Below are 26,818 nucleotides of genomic sequence, written 5' to 3'. Positions count from 1 at the left end.
GCGCCTGAATTCCTGGAGTGCCCTTTTAGGGTGAAGAAGAATGAGGTGGCACGGGTAAGGAGTGTCCAGCGTGTCTCCTATCTGGAGGTGGTGAGAAGATTGGAAGGAACGACTGGCGGGGAAGAAACAATGGTAGTAGCGCCACCTTGACCAGTAAAGGTTTCTCATCAACCGAGGGATAGTGAAATGCTACATGTTAAAAAGGTGGACTTTGTATTATTTATTGCAATGGTCATAAACTGTACAGCACAAGCGGAGAAGAATTTTACGAAAATTGAAATCATTGTGAATGAATCTGAAAAAATGTATCTATTACATCTATTACTCCAAAACTACTATTCCCATAATCCCCATCACGAATTAAATTTGACGTCACCGAAAACATCATGGTGGGCTAATGTGTGCATGGGTGCTAAACTTAGAATAGAACGTCAACCATATGGAATATATCTCTAAAAACGGAATTTAATCACGAGGTTTGTATTTGTATTGACCATGATACTAGCTTGCTACATTACTTTCTAGGTGTATCACTTTTAGCACGCTAAGAATAATGCTCTTTCGCTGTTACTACTCTGTTATAACAAATGCTAGCTAGCTAACGTTAGCAAGATAATGCAATTACTTTATCAGATCTCTGTATATGCTCTGACGTTTCTTTTCATGTCATCATCTGTGTCACAGTCTCTCTCTGCAGTAGGACAGAATGCTCCGCAGATCCAGGATCAGTGTTCGGCCCAACGTCAGGCCAGCAGGCAGAGGCCCAGCAGCCCCAGCCTCCTCCCAGGACACTCCTCCATCGACCCAGGCCTCCGAGGCCCCTTCCCAGGCAGGGGGTCAGGAGGTGGACACCGCCACTACTGCAGTGCTAGAAACCTCCACAGAGTCCACCACACCCAGAGAGTGAGGGAAAATCAATCTATCATTAAATCAAATGTACTGTAGTCCCTTTTACAGCAACATTTGTCAATGATTAGTTGCTGCTGGCCAGCTGTCAGAGCTGGTTCTGGAGGTTCGTAACCTCTCATAGGATTTATAATTGTTGTAGAATTGAGAACTGTTCAATGTAACATGGGTTATACACATGAGTAAGCTTGCTTTTTCCGAACAACCATCCACTGACTGTGTGGTTGCTCACGTATTGCTTGATTGTCAGCATTGTTGACCATTTTGTCTTTTGCTATAGGAATGAAAAAGACCCAAGTGGCGAGGCTTCCAGTGGCACCCCCTCAGCCAGTATTCAAAGGAGGAAGAGGTTCTCTGTCATGCCAAACCTTGCCAAACCCCGGGCGGCCGCAAATCTGTCCCTCACCCGCTCCTCCCCCCGGACCTCCAAGTCCCCTGTGAGAGCGGGCACTGAGACCCCAGCCCCTGAGGCTCCAAAGGCCCCAAGCCAGACAGATGCTGGACCCTCACAGGGCATGAGATCCCCAAGGCGGAGGCCCTCTGGAGGTAGTAGGCAGGCCAAAGTACAACCCAAACCCAGCCCCCTGTCCCCATCTTCCCCAGCCCCTGAGACAACAACCCCCTCTCTGGGGAAGCAGGCAGTGGAGGACTCATCCCTGTCGCAACAGACCCTGCAGGCAGCAGACAAGGAGGAAACATCCTCACAGGTCACCAAACAAGACAAAGGCAGCATCCAATCAGATCTCTCAAAAAAAACACCAGCCACTAAAGCTCTATCCAATCCATCAGAGAATTTCCCATCATCCTCCCTTCCACGCAAAGAGGGTATCTCAGTATCGGAGAGAGCTAAGATTCTGGCCGCCAGGTCTATGTCTGTTTGGCTCACCGGGTTGGCACCAGGGAAGTCCAGGCTTAGCAGGTTCCTGAATGACCCAACGGACCTGCAGAGGCTGGCCAAGGCCCGGAAGCTCAGAGAACTGCTGAGACAAGAGATGAACAAGGAGAAGGTGAGATTGGTTTCAGTCTCACTGATTTTCTTTAGTTCAGAGATTAAGGCTTGATAATGTAATCTTGTGAAGCTAACACATTATGCATGTTTGATAACACAGACTCTGCACAGAATGTAGGATTATTATTGCAGATTGATAGGTTAAATGAAGCACTTAGCTCCAGGCACTGTGGAGATCTGTTGATCTCTGCACCTCCAACATTCACACTACAGTTGAAGTCGGAAGTTTACATACACTTAGGTTGGAGTCAATAAAACTAGTTTTTCAGCCACTACACACATTTCTTGTTAACAAACTATAGTTTTGGCAAGTCGGTTAGGACATCTACTTTGTGCATGACACAAGTCATTTTTCCAACAATTGTTTACAGACAGATTATTTCACTTATAATTCACTGTATCACAATTCCAGTGGGTCAGAAGTTTACATACACTAAGTTGACGGTACCTTTAAACAGCTTGGAAAATTACAGAAAATGATGTCATGGCTTTAGAAGCTTCTGATAGGCTAATTGACATCATTTGAGTCAATTGGAGGTGTACCTGTGGATGTATTTCAAGGCCTACCTTCAAACTCAGTGCCTTTTTGCTTGACATCATGGGAAAATTAAAATAAATCAGCCAAGACCTCAGAAAAAAATTGTAGACCTCCACAAGTCTGGTTCATCCTTGGAAGCAATTTCCAAATGCCTGAAGGTACCACGTTCATCTGTACAAACAATAGTATGCAAGTATAAACACCATGGGACCACGCAGCCATCATACCGCTCAGGAAGGAGACGCGTTCTGTCTCCTAGAGATGAACGTACTTTGGTGCGAAAAGTGCAAATCAATCCCAGAACAACAGCAAAGGACCTTGTGAAGATGCTGGAGGAAACAGGTACAAAAGTATCTATATCCACAGTAAAACGAGTCCTATATCGACATAACCTGAAAGGACGCTCAGCAAGGAAGAAGCCACTGCTCCAAAACCGCCATAAAAAAGCCAGACTACGGTTTGCAACTGCACATGGGGACAAAGATTGTACTTTTTGGAGAAATGTCCTCTGGTCTGATGAAACAAAAATAGAACTGTTTGGCCATAATGACCATCGTTATGTTTGGAGGAAAAAGGGGGTTGCTTGCAAGCCGAAGAACACCATCCCAACCATGAAGCATGGGGGTGGCAGAATCATGCTGTGGGGGTGCTTTGCTGCAGGAGGGACTAGTGCACTTCACAAAATAGATGGCATCATGTGGATATATTGAAGCAACATCTCAAGACATCAGTCAGGAGGTTAAAGCTTGGTCGCAAATGGGTCTTCCAAATGGACAATGACCCCAAGCATACTTCCAAAGTTGTGGCAAAATGGCTTAAGGACAACAAAGTCAAGGTATTGGAGTGGCCATCACAAAGCCCTGACCTCAATCCTATAGAAAATGTGTGGGCAGAACTGAAAAACCGTGTGCGAGCAAGGAGGCCTACAAACCTGACTCAGTTACACCAGCTCTGTCAGGAGGAATGGGCCAAAATTCACCCAACTTATTGTGGGAAGCTTGTGGAAGGCTACCTGAAACGTTTGACCCAAGTTAAACAATTTAAAGGCAATGCTACCAAATACTAATTGAGTGTATGTAAACTTCTTACCCACTGGGAATGTGATAAAATAAATAAAAGGTGAAGTAAATAATTCTCTCTACTCTTATTCTGACATTTCAAATAAAGTAAAGTGGTGATCCTAACTGACCTAAAACAGGGAATTTTTACTAGGATTAAATGTCAGGAATTGTGAAAAACTGAGTTGAAATATATTTGGCTAAGGTGTACAGTGGGGGAAAAAAGTATTTAGTCAGCCACCAATTGTGCAAGTTCTCCCACTTAAAAAGATGAGAGAGGCCTGTAATTTTCATCATAGGTACACGTCAACTACGACAGACAAAATGAGAATTTTTTTTCCAGAAAATCACATTTTAGGATTTTTTATGAATTTATTTGCAAATTATGGTGGAAAATAAGTATTATGTCAATAACAAAAGTTTCTCAATATTTTGTTATATACCCTTTGTTGGCAATGACACAGGTCAAACGTTATCTGTAAGTGTTCACAAGGTTTTCACACACTGTTGCTGGTATTTTGGCCCATTCCTCCATGCAGATCTCCTCTAGAGCAGTGATGTTTTGGGGCTGTCACTGGGCAACACAGACTTTCAACTCCCTCCAAAGATTTTCTATGGGGTTGAGATCTGGAGACTGGCCAGGCCACTCCAGGACCTTGAAATGCTTTTTACGAAGCCACTCCTTCTTTGCCCGGGTGGTGTGTTTGGGATCATTGTCATGCTGAAAGACCCAGCCACGTTTCATCTTCAATGCCCTTGCTGATGGAAGGAGGTCTTCACTCAAAATCTCACGATACATGGCCCCATTCATTCTTTCCTTTACACGGATCAGTCGTCCTGGTCCCTTTGCAGAAAAACAGCCCCAAAGCATGATAAATAATAATAATAATAATAATATGCCATTTAGCAGACGCTTTTATCCAAAGCGACTTACAGTCATGCGTGCATACATTTTTTTTTTTTGTGTATGATGTTTCCACCCCTATGCTTCACAGTAGGTATGGTGTTCTTTGGATGCAACTCAGCATTCTTTGTCCTCCAAACACGACGAGTTGAGTTTTTACCAAAAAGTTCTATTTTGGTTTCATCTGACCATATGACATTCTCCCAATCCTCTTCTGGATCATCCAAATGCACTCTAGCAAACTTCAGACAGGCCTGGACATGTACTGGCTTAAGCAGGGGGACAAGTCTGGCACTGCAGGATTTGAGTCCCTGGCGGCGTAGTGTGTTACTGATGGTAGGCTTTGTTACTTTGGTCCCAGCTCTCTGCAGGTCATTCACTAGGTCCCCCCGTGTGGTTCTGGGATTTTTGCTCACCGTTCTTGTGATCATTTTGACCCCACGGGGTGAGATCTTATGTGGAGCCCCAGATCGAGGGAGATTATCAGTGGTCTTGTATGTCTTCCATTTCCTAATAATTGCTCCCACAGTTGATTTCTTCAAACCAAGCTGCTTACCTATTGCAGATTCAGTCTTCCCAGCCTGTTGCAGGTCTACAATTTTGTTTCTGGTGTCCTTTGACAGTTCTTTGGTCTTGGCCATAGTGGAGTTTGGAGTGTGACTGTTTGAGGTTGTGGACAGGTGTCTTTTATACTAATAACAAGTTCAAACAGCTGCCATTAATACAGGTAACGAGTGGAGGACAGAGGAGCCTCTTAAAGAAGAAGTTACAGGTCTGTGAGAGCCAGAAATCTTGCTTGTTTGTAGGTGACCAAATACTTATTTTCCACCATAATTTGCAAATAAATTCATTAAAAATCCTACAATGTGATTTTCTGTAAAAAAAATTCTCAGTTTGTCTGTCATAGTTGACGTGTACCTATGATGAAAATTACAGGCCTCTCTCATCTTTTTAAGTGGGAGAACTTGCACAATTGGTGGCTGACTAAATACTTTTTTCCCCCACTGTATGTAAACTTCCGACTTCAACTGTATGTCTAGATCAGGGATGGGCAATTTTGATGGGGGTGGGGGCCACAAAAAACGGAACTCATCATGAGGGGCCGCAGTGGCTCATGGGTCTGCGTACCCACATCCACCCCTAGTTGCTGGATATTGGTGGGAACTGGAACACGCTGTTGTACACGTTGATCCAGAGCATCCCAAACATGCTCAATGGGTGACATGTCTGGTGAGTATGCAGGCCATGAAAGAACTGGGACATTTTCAGCTTCCAGGAATTGTGTACACATAAGCTTTACAGTATTACAGGAAAACAGAAAGGAAAACGCTAAACACAGCTGCTCATGCTCCAAGGTGATTTTATTGGAACAGCGTTTTGACCCTTAGCAGGCATCCATCACCCTGGATGCCTGGTGAAGACCTAAGGGTTGAGTTCGTCTACAACTCCAGCACCTGTGGAAAGTACCTGGATGTGCCTCTGTTCTTCAGCTTTTGGACATCTTTTATGTAAACAAATTTGTGCACAAAAGTTGAGAGAAATACGTTTTTATGCGTATGGCACATTTCTGGGATCTTTTATTACAGCTCATGAAACATGGGACCAACACTTTACATGTTGCGTTGATATTTTTTTTCAGTGTTGCCCATCCCTGGTCTAGATAGTAGCCTAGAGGTTATCTCAGTTAATTCAGTGGTTGCTGTCACTATGTCCAGATGCTAGATGGCAGCAAAGTACACTGCCAGGATTATAATAATATATGCCATTTAGCAGACGCTTTTATCCAAAGCGATTTAGTCATGCGTGGATACATTTTACGGATATCTCTTTACTGCTCCACTGAATATAACCGTGTGTGATGTTTTCAATGTGCAGAAACTGAGGAAAGCCAAGGTGTGTTTGAGTGAATACACACTGGATCCCTCTAAAATGACCATGAGAGACCTCCTATACTACCTGCCTGATACCAACCCCATGACGTAAGGTTATAGGCTACCTTCTGTATAATCTGTGTTAAGAGGGTTTTTCTGAGCCCTAAGATCCCTGTGTTGTGTGTTCCTACCAGGTCCTATCTGGAAGAGGAACCAAGGGAGAAGGAGATTGTTCTGCCACTCACCCCACCAAGAGAAGAGTAAGTAGGTAGATTACAATGGAAGAGGAATGGATCACACAATATAACGAGGTGTGCTATGCTGTTTAACCCAACTTCAACTACCATCTCTGTCCCCCACAGGTCCCCTGAGAGGCCCCCAACGCCAGAGGCTCCGGCTGAGACAGCAAGCCAGAGGGATGAAGAGGATGATGAAGAGGATGATGAGGACGCTGACGATGGGGTGATTGTGCCACGGGTGAAGGTGGCAGAGGACGGGTCTCTGATCATCGATGAGGAGAGGTCAGGGTTTAAAGAAGCTCTCTACGGTTCCTTTTGACGTCAGTAGCCACTTGCCCGTTTTTCATGACTTGTCAGTGTGAGCCATGTTACCTGACTTGGTGTGGGTGTGTGTGTCCCAGTTTGACGGTGGAGGTCCTGAGGCAGAAAGGGCCCAATCCAGCTGATGATGGGGACCCAATCTTTGAGCGTGGCTCCACAACCACCTACTCTAGCTTTAGGAAAGGGACACACATCAAACCCTGGTCCAACAAAGGTACAGTATGACAACCAATCTGATGTGTACTCCCATGCAGAGACATGCAGAGCTAGGCAATATCTGCAAGTCTTGCTTAAACCAAACGTGTGTGTGTTTCATCAGAGACTGACATGTTCTTCCTGGCCATCAATATGGTGGGAACAGACTTCTCTATCATTGGACAGCTGTTTCCTCACCGCGGTCGCACTGAGATCAAGGTATGTGTTACCTGTATACGCTATGATATTCTCAAAATTGCCTGTATACGCTATGATAGTCTCAATATTACCTGTATACCATAGAATATTCTAATTATTAGCCGCATAAGAAATCACTGATAATCTTAAGATATTTGCTTTACTCATCTAATATTGTAGATTGGGCTGTATCACTGTAAAACTGTACTAGGCATGGTTGTGTTACTGCAGGTTCATAATTTGGTCTCCTGGTTTTTTATCTTTCAGAACAAGTTCAAGAAAGAGGAGAGAGCAAACAGCTGGAGGATAGACAAGGCCTTCAGTAATTTTGGAAAACAATTTTATCAGAAGCAAATTACTATATTGAGTCATTATAGATGGGATTCGGGAATCAAACTCATGATGGTATTTTCTCTGTTCAGAGGAGAAGCGTAGGCTGGATCTGGAGTTCTTCACTAGCCTCCTGGAGAAGATCTTGGCCATCGAGGCGAAGAGGAACAAGAAGAACAAGTCCCCCACGGAGAAGAAAGTGATCAAGAAAAAGAAGATGAAACCAAAAGGTAACTAAGATACATTTCCTTGTCTACTTCCTATTGGTCGTGTAGTCAATGCCTGAATTAGTCAATGCCTGAATTTCTCAGAGTGGATTTTCTATGTGTTGCATCTCATATGGCATCTCTCACCCATGTAATCTGGTGAAAGTGATGTGATTTCTTGGTCATAATTCATATTAAGAAGGTAGTAATGTCTTCAGCCTCATACACTAGCCATCCTTGCATTCTGTATGGGTCTCAATATCTCTCTGCTCTCTGTCCATCAGAAAATAAAGCAGCGAATCAGCTGAGTGACGTGGAGGAGGAGGGGTCAGATGCGGAGATGGACAGAGACGAGGTGGAGGGAGAGAAGGAGAACGTCTCTAACGAAGGGACCACACCTGCCGCTGACGCCACCACCCCCAAGAGAAAACGCAAAAGGAAGGATGGAGGAGGAGAGTCCTCCCCTGAAAAAGCAAAGGATGGAAAGAAAAAGAAGAGTGATCAAGGTGCAATAGAACTTCCATGACTTCAACGGTGCTTTTCACAGTAGCCATATAACTCAATTAAAATACACAATATCTAGTAACTAATGATCTGTCTTACTTACTGACGTTGTTGTGTCCTCTGCTTCCTCAGAAGAGGCTGGAGTGCCTGAAGACTGTGAGGCTGGGGCTCCTGAAGGTGAAGTACCTGAGGACCAGTCACCTGCTGAAAGGTAACACGTGCAGTTACCTTCACTATTTCACTATATAGGAGGGGAAAAGTGTTAAGTGCTGAGATATCGCTATTATGTATTTTTTTATTAGTTCAAAGCGAGCAGAAGGGCCAGTGGAAGGAGCCAAGGGTCATGTGGAGATCAAACCAGCCCAGCTGTCCCATGGTCGACCCCAGAGACCCCTCCCTATCCTGGGGAGGAAGTGGGGCCAAGCCAAGCCTAAAGAGAAGGAGAAGGAGAACACTGAAGAAGGGGTTTCTAAGGAACAGGTTGGTCTTTGTCATGGGTGGAAAACTTCATTTAAAACAGCAAATAGAGCTTATATTCTCGTCAACATCATCGTGGACAAAAATCTTCCTGTGGTCATATAATGTATGAGGGCGGCAGGGAGCCTAGCGGTTAGAGCATTGGGCCAGTAACCTTTGAGCAAGACACTTAGCGGTGCCGTACTACTATGGCTGACCCTGTAAAAAACACATTTCACTATACCTATCCGGTGTATGTGACAATAAAACATATAAACTGAGTGTACAAAACATTAGGAACACCTTCCTAATATTGAGTTGTACCCTTTTTGCCCTTAGAACAGCCTCAAATCATCGTGGGATGGTCAAAAGCGTTCCACAGGGATGCTGGCCCATGTTGACTCCAATGCTTCCCACAGTTGTGTCAAGTTGGCTGGATGTCCTTTGGGTGGTGGACCATTCTTGATACACACAGGAAACTGTTGAGTGTGAAAAACCCAGCAGTGTTGCAAAAATTTGATTTGATTTCTTGACACACTCAAACCGGTGCGCCTGGCACCTTCTACCATACCCTGTTCAAAGGCACTTAAATATTTTGTCTTGCCCATTCACCCTCTGAAATGACACACACACAATCCAAGTCTCAATTGTCTCAAGGCTTAAAAATCCTACTTTAACCTGTCTCCTCCTCTTCATCTACACTGATTGAAGTGGATTTAACAAGTGACATCAATAAGGGATCATAGCTTTCACTTGGATTCACCTGGTCAGTCTGTCATGGAGACAGCTCTGCAGAGTCGTCACTAGCTGGCAGAGCCACAGTCATAAAATCTGATTTGAAACCTAACCTTAAACACACTGCTAACCTTAATGCCTAACCCTAACCTTAAATTAAGGTTTGTTTTCATGAATTTTTGCTATATAGCCAATTTTGACTTTGCAGCTGGCCCATCTAGCAGAAATTGCTCAGTTCTGCCTCATCCCAATAAACGGCAACCTGCATAATGCACACCAATCACACAGAATTGTTTATTTTCCATATTAATCTTTAACATTTGTAACATTCTATAAACTCTAAGATTGTTCTGTGAGCCCGTCTGTTTGGTCCAACCTCTATTTTAACTCACTTTCAGGTTGATAAAGATGCTTCGTCTAAAGTCAGCAAAAACAAGAAGAAAGCTGGTGATGTCTTTTCATCTGAGGGAGAGGAGAAAGAAGCCAACGATGAACCCATTAAACCCACCAGGTAGGCATATACACACACACACACATTGAAGAAGGTCACAGCCATGGATTGTAATCTAACTGTGTGTTTGTAGAATACCCCAAAAGACACAGCTCCTGAATTACCCTGCAAAGGAGGAGGGGGACTCGCCCTCTGACTCTGCCCCCGCTCCTGCCTCAGACGGATCCCCATCCACTTTCTCCTCCTCCACCAAGCCGAAAGCCAAACCACCAACCAGAAGGGCCAGAATCAAACCTGGCCCCGCCCTGCCAGGTAGGAAGGGCCAATCAGCGGCCCGGAAACCCAAGCTGATAACCCTGAGGGCATCCCAGTTTGAAGATGAAGGTGATGATGATGATGAGGAGGGAGTCAGAGAACAGAGAGAGGAGGCGCAGGCCGAGGAGGACCACCACAATCCCACAAGTCCCGGGGAGGAGAACCAGGCGCCAGCGTTTGTTCCTATGAGCCTTCGCTTGCCACAACCCGTCGCCACAGAGGTTGAGGAGACCATGGAGGAGGTGAGAGGGGTGACACAGCTACCATTTTCACACTACTGAGCCGACTTGAGTTGGCCTGGTTACGCATCCACCAAAATTGCTGGAACCGTACTAGAAAGGGCAATGTGAAAATAAAATGTCAGAGCCAGCACAGTGCGATATGGATTGGCTCAATGGTGTGAAAAGGGTAACAGAATCTACAGTCCTGGGGATCTAGATCTTCTCATAATGGATTCACATATCTATTTGTATTTATTTTTTGGTTAATTTACAGTGTATTTGGAAAGTATTCAGACCCCTTGACTTTTTCCACATTTTGTTGCGTTACAGCCTTATTCTAAAATTGATTAAATCGTTTTTTTTCTCCTGATCAATCAACTCACAATACCACATAATGACAAAGCAAAAACGGGTTTTAAAAAACCCAAAAATATCACATTTACATAAGTATTCAGACTCTTTACGCTGTACTTTGTTGAAGCACCTTTGGCAGTGATTACAGCCTTGAGTCTTCTTGGGTATGACGCTACAAGCTTGGCACACCTGTATTTGGGGAGTTTCTCCCATTCTTCTCTGCAGATCCTCTCAAGCTCTGTCAAGTTGGATGGGGAGCGTCGCTGCACAGCTATTTTCAGGTCTCCCCAGAGATGTTGGATCGTGTTCAAGTCCGGGCTCTGGCTGGGCCACTCAAGGACTCTCAGAGACTTGTCCCAAAGCCACTCCTGTGTTGTCTTGGCTGTGTGCTTAGGGTCGTTGTCCTGTTGGAAGGTGAACCTGTCTGAGGTCCTGAGCGCTCTGGAACAGGTTTTCATCAAGGATCTCTCTGTACTTTGCTCCTTTCATCTTTCCCTCGATCCTGACTAGTCTCCCAGTCCCTGCCGCTGAAAAACATCCCCACAGCATGAAGCTGCCACCACCATGCTTCACTGTAGGGATGGTGGCAGGTTTCCTCCAGACGTGAGCTTGGCATTCAGGCCAAAGAGTTCAATCTTGGTTTCATTAGACCAGAGAATCTTGTTTCTCATGGTCTGAGTGTCCTTTAGGTGCCTTTTGGCAAACCAAGCGAGCTGTCATGTGCCTTTTACTGAGGAGTGGCATTCGTCTGGCCACTCTACCATAAAGACCTGATTGGTGGAGTGCTGCAGAGATGGTTGTCCTTCTGGAAGGTTCTCCCATCTCCACAGAGGAACTCTGGAGCTCTGTCAGAGTGACCATCGGGTTCTTGGTCATCTCCCTGACCAAGGCCCTTCTCCCCCGATTGCTCAGTTTAGCCGGGCGGCCAGCTCTAGGAGATGTCTTGGTGGTTCCAAACTTCTTCCATTTAAGAATGATGGAGGCCACTGTGTTCTGAATATTTATGTAAATAATGTTTTTCTTCTAATTATTGTAATTCTTTTAGCAAAAATTTCCCAAAAATGGTTTCCGCTTTGTCATTATGGGGTATTGTGTGTAGATTGATGAAAAAAATAATTTTATCAATTTTAGAATAAGGCTGTAACTTAACAAAATGTGGGAAAAGTCAAGGGGTCTGAATACTTTCCGAATGCACTGTATTATTTTTTGCAGTTAGTTCCATCCCATTGGTTTACACATTCATTCACTCACTGACTTGCTATTCACAAAGCTGCTTTAGTTATTCCTAAACTTTTAAACGCAGCACAACCTTCCCTCTTTATGTATTTTTATTAGTTTATTTTCAGTTTTATCATGCATGGTTTTTCCATCCTGTAACCTTCCTCCCTGTCCTCCTCTCCTCCACTCACAGCTTGATATCTCCGTTAACCTGCCTGATGTCCTGGCTATTTCCCAGGATGCATTCTGTCCTGACTTGTCATGCGATCAGGCGCAGGGTGAAATGGGCACGGTGCCATGTGAACATCAGTTAGACCTGTTAGTAGTAAGTCATCATGTGCCCTGTCCTGTCTGTCTCGAGTGTCTAAAATCTATTTCCCTATACATCAGGAGTATTCAACCGGGGGAACTGCAGGGGTCCACGAAAATATTATAAAGTGGATTTTTTAAATATATTTTGGGAATGTTTTTATGAATATATATTTTTTAATGATGCCACCTTTATTTCTCAACTCCTAATGTTGAGCAAATTACACTCATTGGAGCCGATTACACTCATTGGAGTATCTGACATGCTTTGAAAAAAAACGTGAATTGGCTACCAGTGCGACAAGTGCTGCTGGTGTGTTTTTATTTGCGCATTGCTAACCTCTGTTTAACCAGCTAAACAGCTGCTCTTAGCGAAAATGTGTTTGGAGTTACTTTTCTAGCTAATAGGCTAGAGTTTGGACCTACACTTCCTCTTCCAATTATTATGTGGGGAGGTCAAAATAATGACAAACTATCTACCAAATCTATTCATTTTAAAATGTTGATTACTTCTCCTTGCCATTATCATTCAGCTAATGATAAGACAAGACGTGAAAAAATATGCTTTTGGTAACGTATGATAGGGGTCCCTGGGCAAGAAAAGGTTGAAGACCCTTCCTATACAGTGCCTTAGGAAAGAATTCAGACCCCTTGACTTTTTCCACATTTTGTTACGTTACAGCCTTATTCTAAAATTGATTAAATTATTTTTTTCATCAATCTACACACAATACCCCATAATGACAAAGCAAAAACAGGTTTTTAGAATTTTTTTGTAAATGTATTAAAAATAAAAAACGGACATATCACATTTACATAAGTATTCAGACCCTTTACTCAGTACATTGTTGAAGCACCTTTGGCAGCGTTTACAGCCTTGAGTCTTATTGGGTATGACGCTACAAGCTTGGCACACCTGTATTTGGGGAGTTTCTCCCATTCTTCTCTGCAGATCCTCTCAAGCTCTGTCAGGTTGGATGGGGAGCGTCGCTGCACAGCTATTTTCAGGTCTCCCCAGAGATGTTCGATCGGGTTCAAGTCGGGGCTCTGGCTGGGCCACTCAAGGACATTCGGAGACTTGTCCCAAAGCCACTCCTGCATTGTCTTGGCTGTGTGCTTAGGGTCGTTGTCCTGTTGGAAGGTGAACCTTCGCCCCAGTCTGAGGTCCTGAGCGCTCTGGAGCAGGTTTTCATCAAGGATCTCTCTGTACTTTCACTCGATCCTAACTAGTCTCCCAGTACCTGCCCCTGAAAAACATCCCACAGCATGCTGCCACCACCATGCTTCACCATAGGGATGGTGCCAGGTTTCCTCCAAACATGACGCTTGGCATTCAGGCCAAAGAGTTCAATCTTGGTCTCATCAGACCAAAGAATTTTGTTTCTCATGGTCTGAGAGTCCTTTAGGGGCTTTTTGGCAAACTGCAAGCGAGCTGTCATGTGCCTTTTACTGAGGAGTGGTTTCCTTCTGGCCACTCTACGATAGTGGCCTGATTGGTGGAGTGCTGCAGAGATGGTTGTCCTTCTGGAAGGTTCTCCCATCTCCACAGAGGAACTCTGGATCTCTGTCAGAGTGACCATCGGATTCTTGGTCACCTCCCTGACCAAGGCCCTTCTCCCCCGATTGCTCAGTTTGGCAGGCGGACAGCTCTAGAAAGAGTCTTGGTGGTTCCAAACTTCTTCCATTTAAGAATTATGAAGGCCACTGTGTTCTTGGGGACCTTCAATGCTGCATAAATGTTTTGGTACCCTTCCCCAGATCTGTGCCGCAACACAATCCTGTCTCAGAGCTCTACGGACAATTCCTTCGACATCATGGCTTGGTCTTTGCTCTGACATGCACTGTCAATTGTGGGACCTTATATAGACAGGTGTGTGCCTTTCCAAATCTTTTCCAATCAATTTAATTTACCAGGTGTACTCCAATGAAGTTATAGAAACATCTCAAGGATGATAAATGTTAACAGGATGCACCTGAGCTCAATTTCGAGTCTCATAGCAAAGGGTCTGAATACTTATGTAAATAAGGTATTTCTTTTTATAAATGTGAAATAAAATGGAAAAACCTGTTTTCGCTTTGTCATTATGGGGTATTTTGTGTAGATTTATGAGGAACATTTTTTTATTTAATCCATTTTAGAATAAGGCTGTAACGTAACAAAATGTGGAAAAGGGGAAGGGGGTCTGAATACTTTATGAATGCACTGTACATCACAACCATCCCTGCTTCATTCATGTTGTTATACAATTTTTTGTCACCATAGTATCACATTTGATTTTTTAAGCACTTTTCACAAGGTCTCAGTGTTATCAGCTATTTTGCTCCAGATTGTGGCTGTTATGAGGACAAATGTTTTTTTGTTTTCTTCATTCTAGGATGTGAACGACTTCCTGTCTCCAGATAACATGGAAGGTTGGTTGGTCATTTCAAGAGCTGATATCTATTGCATCCTCTTAAGTAAAACATTCAAAAACCATTCTCCCTCTCACCACTAACTATAGAAGGTTAAACAGTCTCTCTCCTCTGTGTTCTAGTATCTGATCTACCTCTCACCACTAACTATAGAGTGTTAAACAGTCTCTCTCTTCTCCTCTCCTCTGTCTGTGTTCTAGTATCTGATCTACCTCTCACCACTAACTATAGAACGTTAAACAGTCTCTCTCCTCTGTCTGTGTTCTAGTATCTGATCTATCTCTCACCACTAACTATAGAACGTTAAACAGTCTCTCTCCTCTGTGTTCTAGTATCTGATCTACCTCTCACCACTAACTATAGAACGTTAAACAGTCTCTCTCCTCTGTGTTCTAGTATCTGATCTACCTCTCACCACTAACTATAGAAGGTTAAACAGTCTCTCTCCTCTGTGTTCTAGTATCTGATCTACCTCTCACCACTAACTATAGAAGGTTAAACAGTCTCTCCTCTGTGTTCTAGTATCTGATCTACCTCTCACCACTAACTATAGAACGTTAAACAGTCTCTCTCCTCTGTGTTCTAGTATCTGATCTACCTCTCACCACTAACTATAGAACGTTAAACAGTCTCTCTCCTCTGTGTTCTAGTATCTGATCTACCTCTCACCACTAACTATAGAACGTTAAACAGTCTCTCTCCTCTGTGTTCTAGTATCTGATCTACCTCTCACCACTAACTATAGAACGTTAAACAGTCTCTCTCCTCTGTGTTCTAGTATCTGAGGAGAGCTACAACGAGGCAGCTAGAACCTTACTGGCCATCAGCAACCTCACCCACCTGTCTCAGGCTGCTGAGGCCTTTACTGCAGGAGCAGATTATTTCATCACTGAAGAATGTTCCAATGAGGAACAACCGTACCAAATGTCACCACAGCCCACTGACCAATCACAAACTAGCACCACTCCTTCTGAATCTCTGACCCCTGACCTTTGGGTCACTGAGGCATCACAGACCGCTGAGGATTCTGTCCCTGTTGCCACGTCAACAGCCTCTCTCCCAGTCTCCAAGATATCAGCCTATGTTGCAGTCACTATGACAACAACCACATCTGTCCCAATCACCACGACGACAAAAACAGCCTCTGTCCCAATTACCATGACAACAGACTCTGTCCTAGTCACCACGACAACAGCCTCTGTCCCTGTCACCACGACGACAGCCTCTGTCCCAGTCACCACGACAACCGCTTGTATTCCAGTCACCACGACAACTGCCTCTGTCCCAGTCACCACGACAACATCCTTTGTCCCAGTCACCACGACAACATCCCCTGTCCCAGTCACCACGACAACATCCTCTGTCCCAGTCACCACGACAACATCCTCTGTCCCAGTCACCTTGACAACAGCCTCTGTCCCAGTCACCACGACAACAGCCTCTGTCCGAGTCACCACGAACACAGCCTCTGCCCAAGTGCCTCAGAGCAGTGAGGCAACTCAGGAAACCACACCCACAGAGGAGGAGTCCCTTAGACAGTGGGAGGGAATGGTTATTGGACACGCCTCTCATGTGGAATCATGTTCAGAGGTGTCCAAGCAGCAGACGACCTCACAGACCAGGAGGAGCCACTTCCCTAAGGTCAAACCCAACCTGGGCCGGGCTGCCAGGACCACACAACCCAAACCAACACGTCCTATAGAAAATACTACCACACAACCCAAACCAACACGTCCTATAGAAAATACTACCACACAACCCAAACCAACATGTCCTATAGAAAATACTACCACACAACCCAAACCAACACGTCCTATAGAAAATACTACCACACAACCCAAACCAACACGTCCTATAGAAAATACTACCACACAACCCAAACCAACACATCCTATAGAAAATACTACCACACAACCCAAACCAACACGTCCTATAGAAAATACTACCACACAACCCAAACCAACACGTCCTATAGAAAATACTACCACACAACCCAAACCAACACGTCCTATAGAAAATACTACCACACAACCCAAACCAACACGTCCTATAGAAAATACTGCCACACAGGCCAAACCACCACAGTATACCATCACACAATCAGAACCACCACCACAGCCTATGCTGAATATCACTGCAACCTCAGAACCACAGCCTACCAAGAATATCACAACAGAACCACCACTGCCTACCGAGAGTATTACCACAGAGTCAGAACCACAGCCCAAACAGAGAAGTACCACACATGCCAAGCCACAGCCCACTGCAAATATCATCACACACAGAGAACCACAGACCATTCAGAGGACCAGAGTAGCCCATTCAAAGCCACAGTGTACACAAAATATTACTACGCACACAGAACCACCCCAGCCCACACTAGATACCACCACACAGTCAGAACCACCCCAGCCCACACTAGATACCACCACACAGTCAGAACCACCCCAGCCCACAGTAGATACCACCACACAGTCAGAACCACCCCAGCCCACAGTAGGTACCACCACACAGTCAGAACCACCCCAGCCCACAGTAGGTACCACCACACAGTCAGAACCACCCCAGCCCACACTAGATACCACCACACAGTCAGAACCACCCCAGCCCACAGTAGGTACCACCACACAGTCAGAACCACCCCAGCCCACAGTAGGTACCACCACACAGTCAGAACCACCCCAGCCCACACTAGATACCACCACACAGTCAGAACCACCCCAGCCCACACTAGATACCACCACACAGTCAGAACCACCCCAGCCCACAGTAGATACCACCACACAGTCAGAACCACCCCAGCCCTCACTAAATACCATCACAAACACACTCTCAGAACCACAGTCCGGCCCAAGTCTTGAGCAGCCAGGCCCAGGTACACGCAGACCCAGAGCCCCGGTCCCAGAGTCACCTCTGAGGTCATCAGAAAAGGAGAAAGGTTGCGATGGCCCAAAGGAATATACTTCCTCCTCCCTCAGTGCTGTAGGGTCTCAGTCCAAACAGACTGGTCCTCCAACCCGCAGGGCCCGTTTACCTAAACCCAAACCCAACCTGGGACGCACCGCCAGAGCCACCACACGCACTGCATCCCAGGTACCAGAAAGCAGAAACTGCCCTGTAGCCCAGATACCAGATGTGGCTACCAGGCCCAGCTCTGAAGTCCAGAGACCAGTTACTGGACCCTGCGCTGAAGTCCAAACACCAGGGGAGGCTGATGAGGTTCCCATGGAAATACAACAGATTCACCAAGTCATCCCCCTTACTGACATCATTGATGTTACCCAGGTAAAGTTATTATAAATATCAGCTATTAGTTTAGCCATAAGTGCTATTTTACAATTCAACGTGTTCCAAGAAAAATGTCTGATTTTCTTCCGGTTGCATTACGGTGATAAAGGTAACGTCCTCAACATAGGAATGACCAATATCAATATTCAGACTATGGTGTCACTGCAGAAGAATAAAAAGGAAGGTTCTAAGTAATGAGTGTCTGATCTGTGTGCCTTTGATGTTTGTATTCATAGGAGGAAATACAACCGATTCACCAAGTCATCCCCCTTACTGACATCATTGATGCTACCCAGGTAATTAATTCATCCTACCACAGATGTTAATTAATCCTACCACAGATGTCTGGTTGCGTGTGGAAATGTGTGTCTGATGTTTGTATTGACAGGAGGATACATCTCTTCTAACGGAGGGAATCTTCTTCTCTCAACAAAGTGATGCTCTCATCACACAGCATTCAGAAAGTTCTGGATCAACTGTTCTGTTGGACCCGGCCCAGCCAGACCCTGATGAGCCCATCTTCATCCTCTCCCTGACTGAAATCCCTTTCTTCCCCACGGGGGAGGAGTATGGCTGTACGTCCCAGACCCTCTCCGAGCCTCTCTCTTTTCTACCGGTCGCAGACACATGCTCTCAACTGCAGCAGAGGTTAGTGCCTGTCTGTCAGTCTTCACAAACCCTGTACACTTAGTTCCCCTCCACCCAGATGCAATTTACAGTGGCTTGCGAAAGTATTCACTCCCCTTGGCATTTTTCCTATTTTGTTGCCTTACAACTTGATTTTTTGGGGGTTTGTATCGTTTGATTTACACAACATGCCTACCACTTTGAAGATGCAAAATATTTTTTCTTGTGAAACAAACAACAAATAAGACAAAAAAACAGAACTTGAGCGTGCATACAGTGAGGGGAAAAAGTATTTGATCCCCTGCTGATTTTGTACATTTGCCCACTGACAAAGACATGATCAGTCTATAATTTTAATGGTAGGTTTATTTGAACAGTGAGAGACAGAATAACAACAAAAAAATCCAGAAAAACGCATGTCAAAAATGTTATAAATTGATTTGCATTTTAATGAGGGAAATAAGTATTTGACCCCTATGCAAAACATGACTTAGTACTTGGTGGCAAAACCCTTGTTGGCAATCACAGAGGTCAGACGTTTCTTGTAGTTGGCCACCAGGTTTGCACACATCTCAGGAGGGATTTTGTCCCACTCCTCTTTGCAGATCTTCTCCAAGTCATTAAGGTTTCGAGGCTGACGTTTGGCAACTCGAAGCTTCAGCTCCCTCCACAGATTTTCTATGGGATTAAGGTCTGGAGACTGGCTAGGCCACTCCAGGACCTTAATGTGCTTCTTCTTGAGCCACTCCTTTGTTGCCTTGGCCGTGTGTTTTGGGTCATTGTCATGCTGGAATACCCATCCACGACCCATTTTCAATGCCCTGGCTGAGGGAAGGAGGTTGTCACCCAAGATTTGACAGTACATGGCCCCGTCCATCGTCCCTTTGATACGGTGAAGTTGTCCTGTCCCCTTAGCAGAAAAACACCCCCAAAGCATAATGTTTCCACCTCCATGTTTGACGGTGGGGATGGTGTTCTTGGGGTCATAGGCAGCATTCCTCCTCCTCCAAACACGGCGAGTTGAGTTGATGCCAAAGAGCTCGATTTTGGTCTCATCTGACCACAACACTTTCACCCAGTTCTCCTCTGAATCATTCATGTTCATGTTCATTGGCAAAGTTCAGACGGGCCTGTATATGTGCTTTCTTGAGCAGGGGGACCTTGCGGGCGCTGCAGGATTTCAGTCATTCACGGCGTAGTGTGTTACCAATTGTTTTCTTGGTGACTATGGTCCCAGCTGCCTTGAGATCATTGACAAGATCCTCCCGTGTAGTTCTGGGCTGATTCCTCACCGTTCTCATGATCATTGCAACTCCACGAGGTGAGATCTTGCATGGAGCCCCAGGCCGAGGGAGATTTTGTGTTTCTTCCATTTGCGAATAATCGCACCAACTGTTGTCACCTTCTCACCAAGCTGCTTGGCGATGGTCTTGTAGCCCATTCCAGCCTTGTGTAGGTCTACAATCATGTCCCTGACGTCCTTGGAGAGCTCTTTGGTCTTGGCCATGGTGGAGAGTTTGGAATCTGATTGATTGATTGCTTCTGTGGACAGGTGTCTTTTATATAGGTAACAAGCTGAGATTAGGAGCACTCCCTTTAAGAGAATGCTCCTAATCTCAGCTCGTTACCTGCATAAAAGACACCTGGGAGCCAGAAATCTTTCTGATTGAGAGGGGGTCAAATACTTATTTCCCTCATTAAAATGCAAATCAATTTATAACATTTTTGACATGCGTTTTTCTGGATTTTTTTGTTGTTATTCTGTCTCTCACTGTTCAAATAAACCTACCATTAAAATTATAGACTGATTATTTCTTTGTCAGTGGACAAACGTACAAAATCAGCAGGGGATCAAATACTTTTTTCCCTCACTGTAACTATTCACCCCCCCAAAGTCAATACTTTGTAGAGACACCTTTTGCAGCAATTACAGCTGCAAGTCTCTTGGGGTATTTCTCTATAAGCTTGGCACATCTAGCCACTGGGATCTTTGCCCATTCTTCAAGGCAAAATTGCTCATGCTCCTTCAAGTTGGATGGGTTCCGCTGGTGTACAGCAATCTTTAAGTCATACCACAGATTCTCAATTGGATTGAGGTCTGGACTTTGACTAGGCCATTCCAAGACATTTAAATGTTTCCCCTTAAACCACTCGAGTGTTGCTTTAGCAGTATGCTTAGGGTCATTGTCCTGCTGGAAGGTGGACCTCCGTCCCAGTCTCAAATCTCTGGAAGACTGAAACAGGTTTCCGTCAAGAATTTCCCTGTATTTAGCGCCATTCCTTCAATTCTGACCAGTTTCCCAGTCCCTGCCGATGAAAAACATCGCCACAGCATGATGCTGCCACCACCATGCGTCACTGTGGGGATGGTGTTCTCGGGGTGATGAGAGGTGTTGGGTTTACGCCAGACATAGCGTTTTCCTTGATGGCCAAAAAGCTCAATTTGAGTCTCATCTGACCAGAGTACCTTCTTCCATATGTTTGGGGAGTCTCCCACATGCCTTTTGGCGAACACCAAACGTGTTTGCTTATTATTTTCTTTAAGCAATGGCTTTATTCTGGCCACTCTTCCGTAAAGCCCAGCTCTGTGGAGTGTATGGCTTAAAGTAGTCCTATGGACAGAAACTCCAATCTCAGCTGTGGAGCTTTGCAACATCTTCAGGGTTATCTTTGGTCTCTTTGTTGCCTCTGATTAATGCCCTCCTTGCCTGGTCCATGAGTTTTGGTGGGCGGCCCTCTCTTGGCAGGTATGTTGTGGTGCCATATTCTTTCCATTTTTTAAATAATGGATTTATTGGTGCTCCGTGGGATGTTCAAGGTTTCGGATATTTGTGTATAACCCAACACTGATCTGTACGTCTCCACAACTTTGTCCTTGACCTGTTTGGAGAGCTCCTTGGTCTTCATGGTGCCGCTTGCTTGGTGGTGCCCCTTGCTTAGTGGTGTTGCAGATTCTGGGGCCTTTCAGAACAGGTGTAATAATACTGAGATCATGTGGCACTTAGATTGCACCCAGGTTAACTTTATTTAACTAATTATGTGACTTCTGAAGGTAATTGGTTGCACCAGATCTTATTTAGGGGCTTCATAGCAAAGGGGGTGAATACATATGCACGCACCACTTTTCCATTATTTACTTTTTTGCATTTTTTTAAACAAGTAATTTTTTGCATTTCACTTCACCAATTTGGACTATTTTGTGCATGTCCATTACATGAAATTCAAATAAAAATCTATTTAAATTACAGGTTGTAATGCAACAAAATAGGAATAACGCCAAGGGGGATGAATACTTTTGCAAAGCACTGTATCTCCCATATGAATGTACATTTTATCTTTATCTCTCTCTCTCTCTCTCTCTCCCCCCCCCCCCCTCTCTCTCTCTCTCTCTCTCTCTCTCTCTCTCTCTCTCTCTCTTTCTCTCTCTCTTCCTCCCACCCTTTTTCTCTCTCTCTCTCTCTCTCTTTCTCTCTCTCTCCCACCCTTTTTCTCTCTCTCTCTCTCTCTCTCTCTCTCTCTCTCGCTCTCTCTCTCTCTCGCTTTCTCTCTCTCCCCCCTCTCTTTCTCTCCCCCCCCTCTCTTTCCCCCCCTCTCTCTCTCCCACCCTCTCTCCCCCCTCTCTTTCTCTCTCTCTCTCCCCCCTCTCTCTCTCTCTCTTTCTCTCTCCCCCCCCCCTCTCTCTTTCTCTAGCCGTCTCTCTCTTTTCTGCTCTCGGTCTCTCTCGTCACCTGACATGTCCCTCTCTTCTCCTTCAGCACTGATATTGTTGCTCCTGGAGGTGGTATGGAGGAAGGGTGTGCTGGTATCCTCTGTAAAGTCCCTGAGCCCATGTCAGTGGATGAGGTCCTCTCTCAACCCACATACCCCAGTATCAAGGAAGTGGAGTCTGGCTCCACAGCAGGCCCAGTAGATGTGTGTGCCTCCATGGCTGATGCGGAGACTAGGGAGGACACAGATCCTCCTTGTAAGAAGAGGAAATTGCCAGAGAGAGCCAGGAGAGGTGGGCACAGAATACACAGTAGTTGTACATCTAATACAATGTTTAACAGACACGTTTTTCCATCGTTTGTTCATTCATTCAATTCCCTTCATTCATCCATACCTCTATCCATCCATCCATCCATCCTTCTATCCATCCATCCATCCATCCATCCTTCTATCCATCCATCCATCCATCCTTCTTCTATCTATCCATCAATCTATCCATCCTTCTATCCAACCATCCATCCATCATCCATCCTTCTATCCATCCACCCATCCTTCCATCTATCTATCTATCCATCCTTCTATCCATCCATCCATCCTTCTATTCATCCATCCATCTATTGTATTGGGTAATATTTTCTTCATATAGTTCTGTCTGTCTGTGTGAACTAGACAAACTGCAGGTGAGAGCTAACACAGCAGTAAGGAAACAGCCCAGTCGTTTGGCCCCAGCCAAGGAGTCTGTGTCAGCCTCCACCCCAGACCATACCACCACCCCAGAAACGGACCACTCCACATCCTCCACCCCAGACCATACCACCACCATCCCAGAGACGGACCACCCCACAGCCCCCAGCCCCCCAGCCCAGCAAGGTCCCTCCGTCACAGGAACAGCATCAGGAGAGGTGGCGGCTGAGGAGCCACAGCAGGAGATTGTGGGCCGTTTAGACCTCCCAGAGACAGAGGAGGACACACCCACTGGAGGGGACGAGATGGAGGACAGTAGGTCAGGGGCGGAGTCTCGGGCTGCCCGTCAAATGACACCGCTGGCTACAAGTGGCCCCTTGAGCAGGTGAGGATTCTAATACCTGTCAATCTCTCCATCTGTCCCAGTTTGTACTATCTATTAGTTGTAAACATCTCAATAAAAGTAGCTTAAAGGACCTCATGTTGAATTATAGTTGTTGATTGACAGGACACATTCGATTGTCTTCCATTGATTAGATTGATTGATTAGGAATAAATATTGATTTAATTCCTTTAATAATCCTTCCCTCTATAGGCCTGGTAGAAGACCCAGAGGATTTCTTTCTTTCATGTTCAATAAGACCAGCACCCCTGCAGCTGCCCCCTCTGCCCCTCCTCGAGGGCACAGAGCAGCCCCTCAGAGGCCCCAGGTCAACACCACCCAGCCAGGGGGGAAACGGGCGGCGCCAGCCCCCTCCACCACCAGAACCATGCCTGCCCTCTCAACCAGAAACACCACCACTAGATCCACCAGAACCGTCACTGGGCCAGACAGTTCCCCCAGGGTGACCTGGGAACAGCCCTCTGATGTCCAGGCCTTCCATTCAGACCCAGAGCCCAGTACCTCCCAATGTACTACAACTAAGAAGGTAAAGAGATGGACAACATGTGGTGATATTTTTCCTTTGCAAAATTGCACTGAACTCCACAAAAAACATCGACCTACCGTTGTGGGAATAATCTTGTACGATCAGACACAGAACTGTTATTGTGCCTCTGTCCTACTCTCTCTCTCTCCCTCTCTCTCCCTCCCCATCTCTCTCTCTCCCACTCTCTCTTTCTCTCCCTCCCCATCTCTCTCTCTCTTTCTCTCTCTCCCTCGCCATGTCTCTCTCCACCAGCCTTCTCAGGTGCCAGCCACCCAGCCATGTGTGTCTCCCTGTGTAGACAGATGTTCAGCAGACGAGGAACCCATCAACGTGTCCCAGTACTTCTTCAGTGACATCTTCACTGAGGTTGAGGAAAGTGAGGGATGAGAGAAGGAGAAAGGAGGAGTAAGTGAAAGGAGAACAGGAAGGCACGCTCGGTTTGAATCAAACTGGATTTTTTATTTATTTTTTTATCCTAGAAAGATTGCACTTGAGAAAAAAATGGTTTATTTTAACATATGTTTGTGTATGTAGCACTAAAATGGTCTCTGCTTGTGGTTATGCTTGTTTCATGCTTGCAGTGAATAGATTGGGCCACAAGATGGCAACAGGGAAACCAAACAAGTGAACATTTCTCTTCAAATCAATAATTTTTGGTCCAAACTGGCACCTAGAAGCTTTGCCAATTTCCCATATTGGACGATTACATTTTGGGCCCTTTCACCCAAATCATATCTTCTAGCCTTTTGGGTAATCTATATATTCTAATTCATATTTATTTGGTTATATTTTTTCAAACCTCACTAAGCTAGACATTAATGGTCATTTTTCTCTGTCTGCATACAGCAGAATACTTGAAATCAGTGTTAACTCACTCTTCTACATCGTACAGTTTGGCAGTTTGCTCAGGGACTTTCACATTCAGATTTGTGTTCTTATTTGAAGCATTGTTTACTTTTAAATCGGAAACCATTGTCTTAAAATGAGCATTGTGTATATATGTTTATTTTAATGTAGATCAGATATACTGGAGGGGTTGTATTCCCTGAGCAGTTACAGAACAAGACCCAGTTTGAGGGACAGCACAGTGATATCAACACTTGTTTCTTTATTTCATGCTACCTGAAGATACAGACATTTTACATTTTAGTCATTTAGCAGACGCTCTTATCCAGAGCGACTTACAGTTAGGGAGTGCATACATTTTCATACAGGAAATATATTTTCAAATGGCTCTGTACAGAAACCTCTCATTTAATACATGTACAAGTGACAAACTCACAGAAACCGTGCACAGATCATGAGTCCAATTTCAGTTCTCAATGATGTATTATGTTCTGCAGCCACTGTTCAAACTAATGTAGCTGTTACGTAGCGCATGTAAAATATGTGAATAAAGTTTTAAATGTTAATGTCTCCTTTAGTGTAATGTCTTGCGACATTGTAGAAAACGGAGTATAGAAAAGTAAAAAATGTGATAAGAACGATCAGAGGGTACTTGAAACTGGACAAGTGTAGAACAGTTTTGACATTAATCTTCTGTCAGTTGACCACCAGGAGGCAGTCCTGCTGCACACTAAACACTGATTTTTGCAGACCACCAATGCAACCTATTAAGAACCTTATGTCCTCATAAGAAATCTGTTACAACGTTTTTCAAAAAACATTGTGCCGTTATTCTGAAGAGGATAGCATTGATATCTCCTTAGTTAGGCTCAACAGAAATGAAGAGAGCACATGATCTCAAAAGCCTTAAAAGTGCAAAGAAAACTTCAGCATTTGAGTGTAGTCTTTTTTTGCTGTGTGCGTGCGTGTGTAGGGGGGGTGGAGGAGGAATGTGCAGATGTTTAATTTCCAAGCAGCATAGAGAAGCAGGGAGATCGAAGAGACGAGGCTGCATGTTACTAGGTGACCTCACTACATAAATATTTTGCCTTCTCACAGGCAGCCCTTATGTAGTGCCACTCTACTTTTGGTCCATGTTGAGTAGGGATGTAAAGGAATGCACTTTTATAGACCCCCTGCTATTGAATTCATCAGAGGTTATCCAACTGTTTCTGTTCTGCCTTAAAGATGTGAAATAAACACTGCATTACTTGCCAATCAATGTTTTAAGCCAGTATGAACTCATCACTAATAATGTCTGTCTCTGATTATGAACATGCATGCAATGGTAAATTGTCATGAAAAATTGTGTGGATAACACCGAACCACTAATTGTGGCGATAAACTAAATACTGTAATTAAGTGCACAGTGTAATCGGGAGCCAATTAAGTCAAAATATAGGGAATAATTGAAGTGTATTATCCTCCAGGGAAGAAGTGGTAGAGCTTCCCTTGGTAGTGGATGTTCAAGGGAATCCACATCCAGGGTCCAGTCTGGGTGAATTACACAGGTGTATTTGATTTGTACTCCTGGGTCCTGCATACCATGTGCACGGTCATGAATTTGGTACGTCGACTTCCGTTATTCACTACAAGAAACAGACAATGGAATCTACTTGTGCATCCCAATAATATCTCATTTTTCCTGAAGTGTACCCTCGTTCACTACTTACCACAAATCTAAAAGCATTGGATTGGTGGAGGCATGGCATGGACTAGTGGGAGTTTCCACTATATACCAGTCGTTTCTTTTCAAATCAGTGAAGGGAAGTGAACAAGTGCACACAGTTTGAGAAGGATAGATAATTGGGACTGCCCAACCCTGTTCCTGGCGAGCTACCGTCCTGTAGGTTTTTGCTCCAACCCTAATCTAGCACACCTAATTATAATAATTAGCAGGTTGATAAAATGAATTAGGTTAGTAACACCTGGGGATGGAGCGAAAAC

At 44.8% G+C, this 26,818-nt stretch overlaps 1 protein-coding gene across 1 annotated transcript; it reads left to right on the top strand.

Annotated features, from left to right (window-relative positions):
* The first annotated feature begins 373 nt into the window (after positions 1–373).
* Positions 374–26,089, top strand: LOC311136203 (uncharacterized protein). The gene is made up of 24 exons (XM_084170306.1): positions 374–476; positions 685–903; positions 1,187–1,913; positions 6,291–6,394; positions 6,481–6,546; positions 6,649–6,807; positions 6,927–7,060; positions 7,166–7,260; positions 7,507–7,561; positions 7,662–7,799; positions 8,060–8,281; positions 8,412–8,490; positions 8,582–8,759; positions 9,869–9,981; positions 10,055–10,478; positions 12,223–12,354; positions 14,714–14,750; positions 15,529–18,035; positions 18,275–18,334; positions 18,427–18,686; positions 22,421–22,665; positions 23,043–23,442; positions 23,653–23,986; positions 24,239–26,089. The coding sequence occupies exons 2-24, from the start codon at positions 707–709 to the stop codon at positions 24,371–24,373; spliced, it is 6,801 nt and encodes a 2,266-aa protein (XP_084026432.1). The 5' UTR covers positions 374–476; positions 685–706; the 3' UTR covers positions 24,374–26,089.
* The last annotated feature ends 729 nt before the right edge of the window (positions 26,090–26,818 follow it).

This window comes from Coregonus lavaretus, assembly GCF_964263955.1.
Source record: "Coregonus lavaretus genome assembly, chromosome: 10".
Classification (NCBI taxonomy): Eukaryota; Metazoa; Chordata; class Actinopteri; order Salmoniformes; family Salmonidae; genus Coregonus; species Coregonus lavaretus.
Note: the sequence above shows the minus strand (reverse complement) of the source record. Positions and strands in the feature narration are given on the sequence as shown.

Coding starts and splice junctions, on each gene's coding strand:
- LOC311136203 (XM_084170306.1), top strand. CDS start 707: ATGCTCCGCAGATCCAGGATCAGTGTTCGGCCCAACGTCAGGCCAGCA. Junction 6,808..6,926: donor CTGATCATCGATGAGGAGAG/GTCAGGGTTTAA, acceptor TGTGTGTCCCAG/TTTGACGGTGGAGGTCCTGA. Junction 8,491..8,581: donor GACCAGTCACCTGCTGAAAG/GTAACACGTGCA, acceptor TTTTTTTATTAG/TTCAAAGCGAGCAGAAGGGC.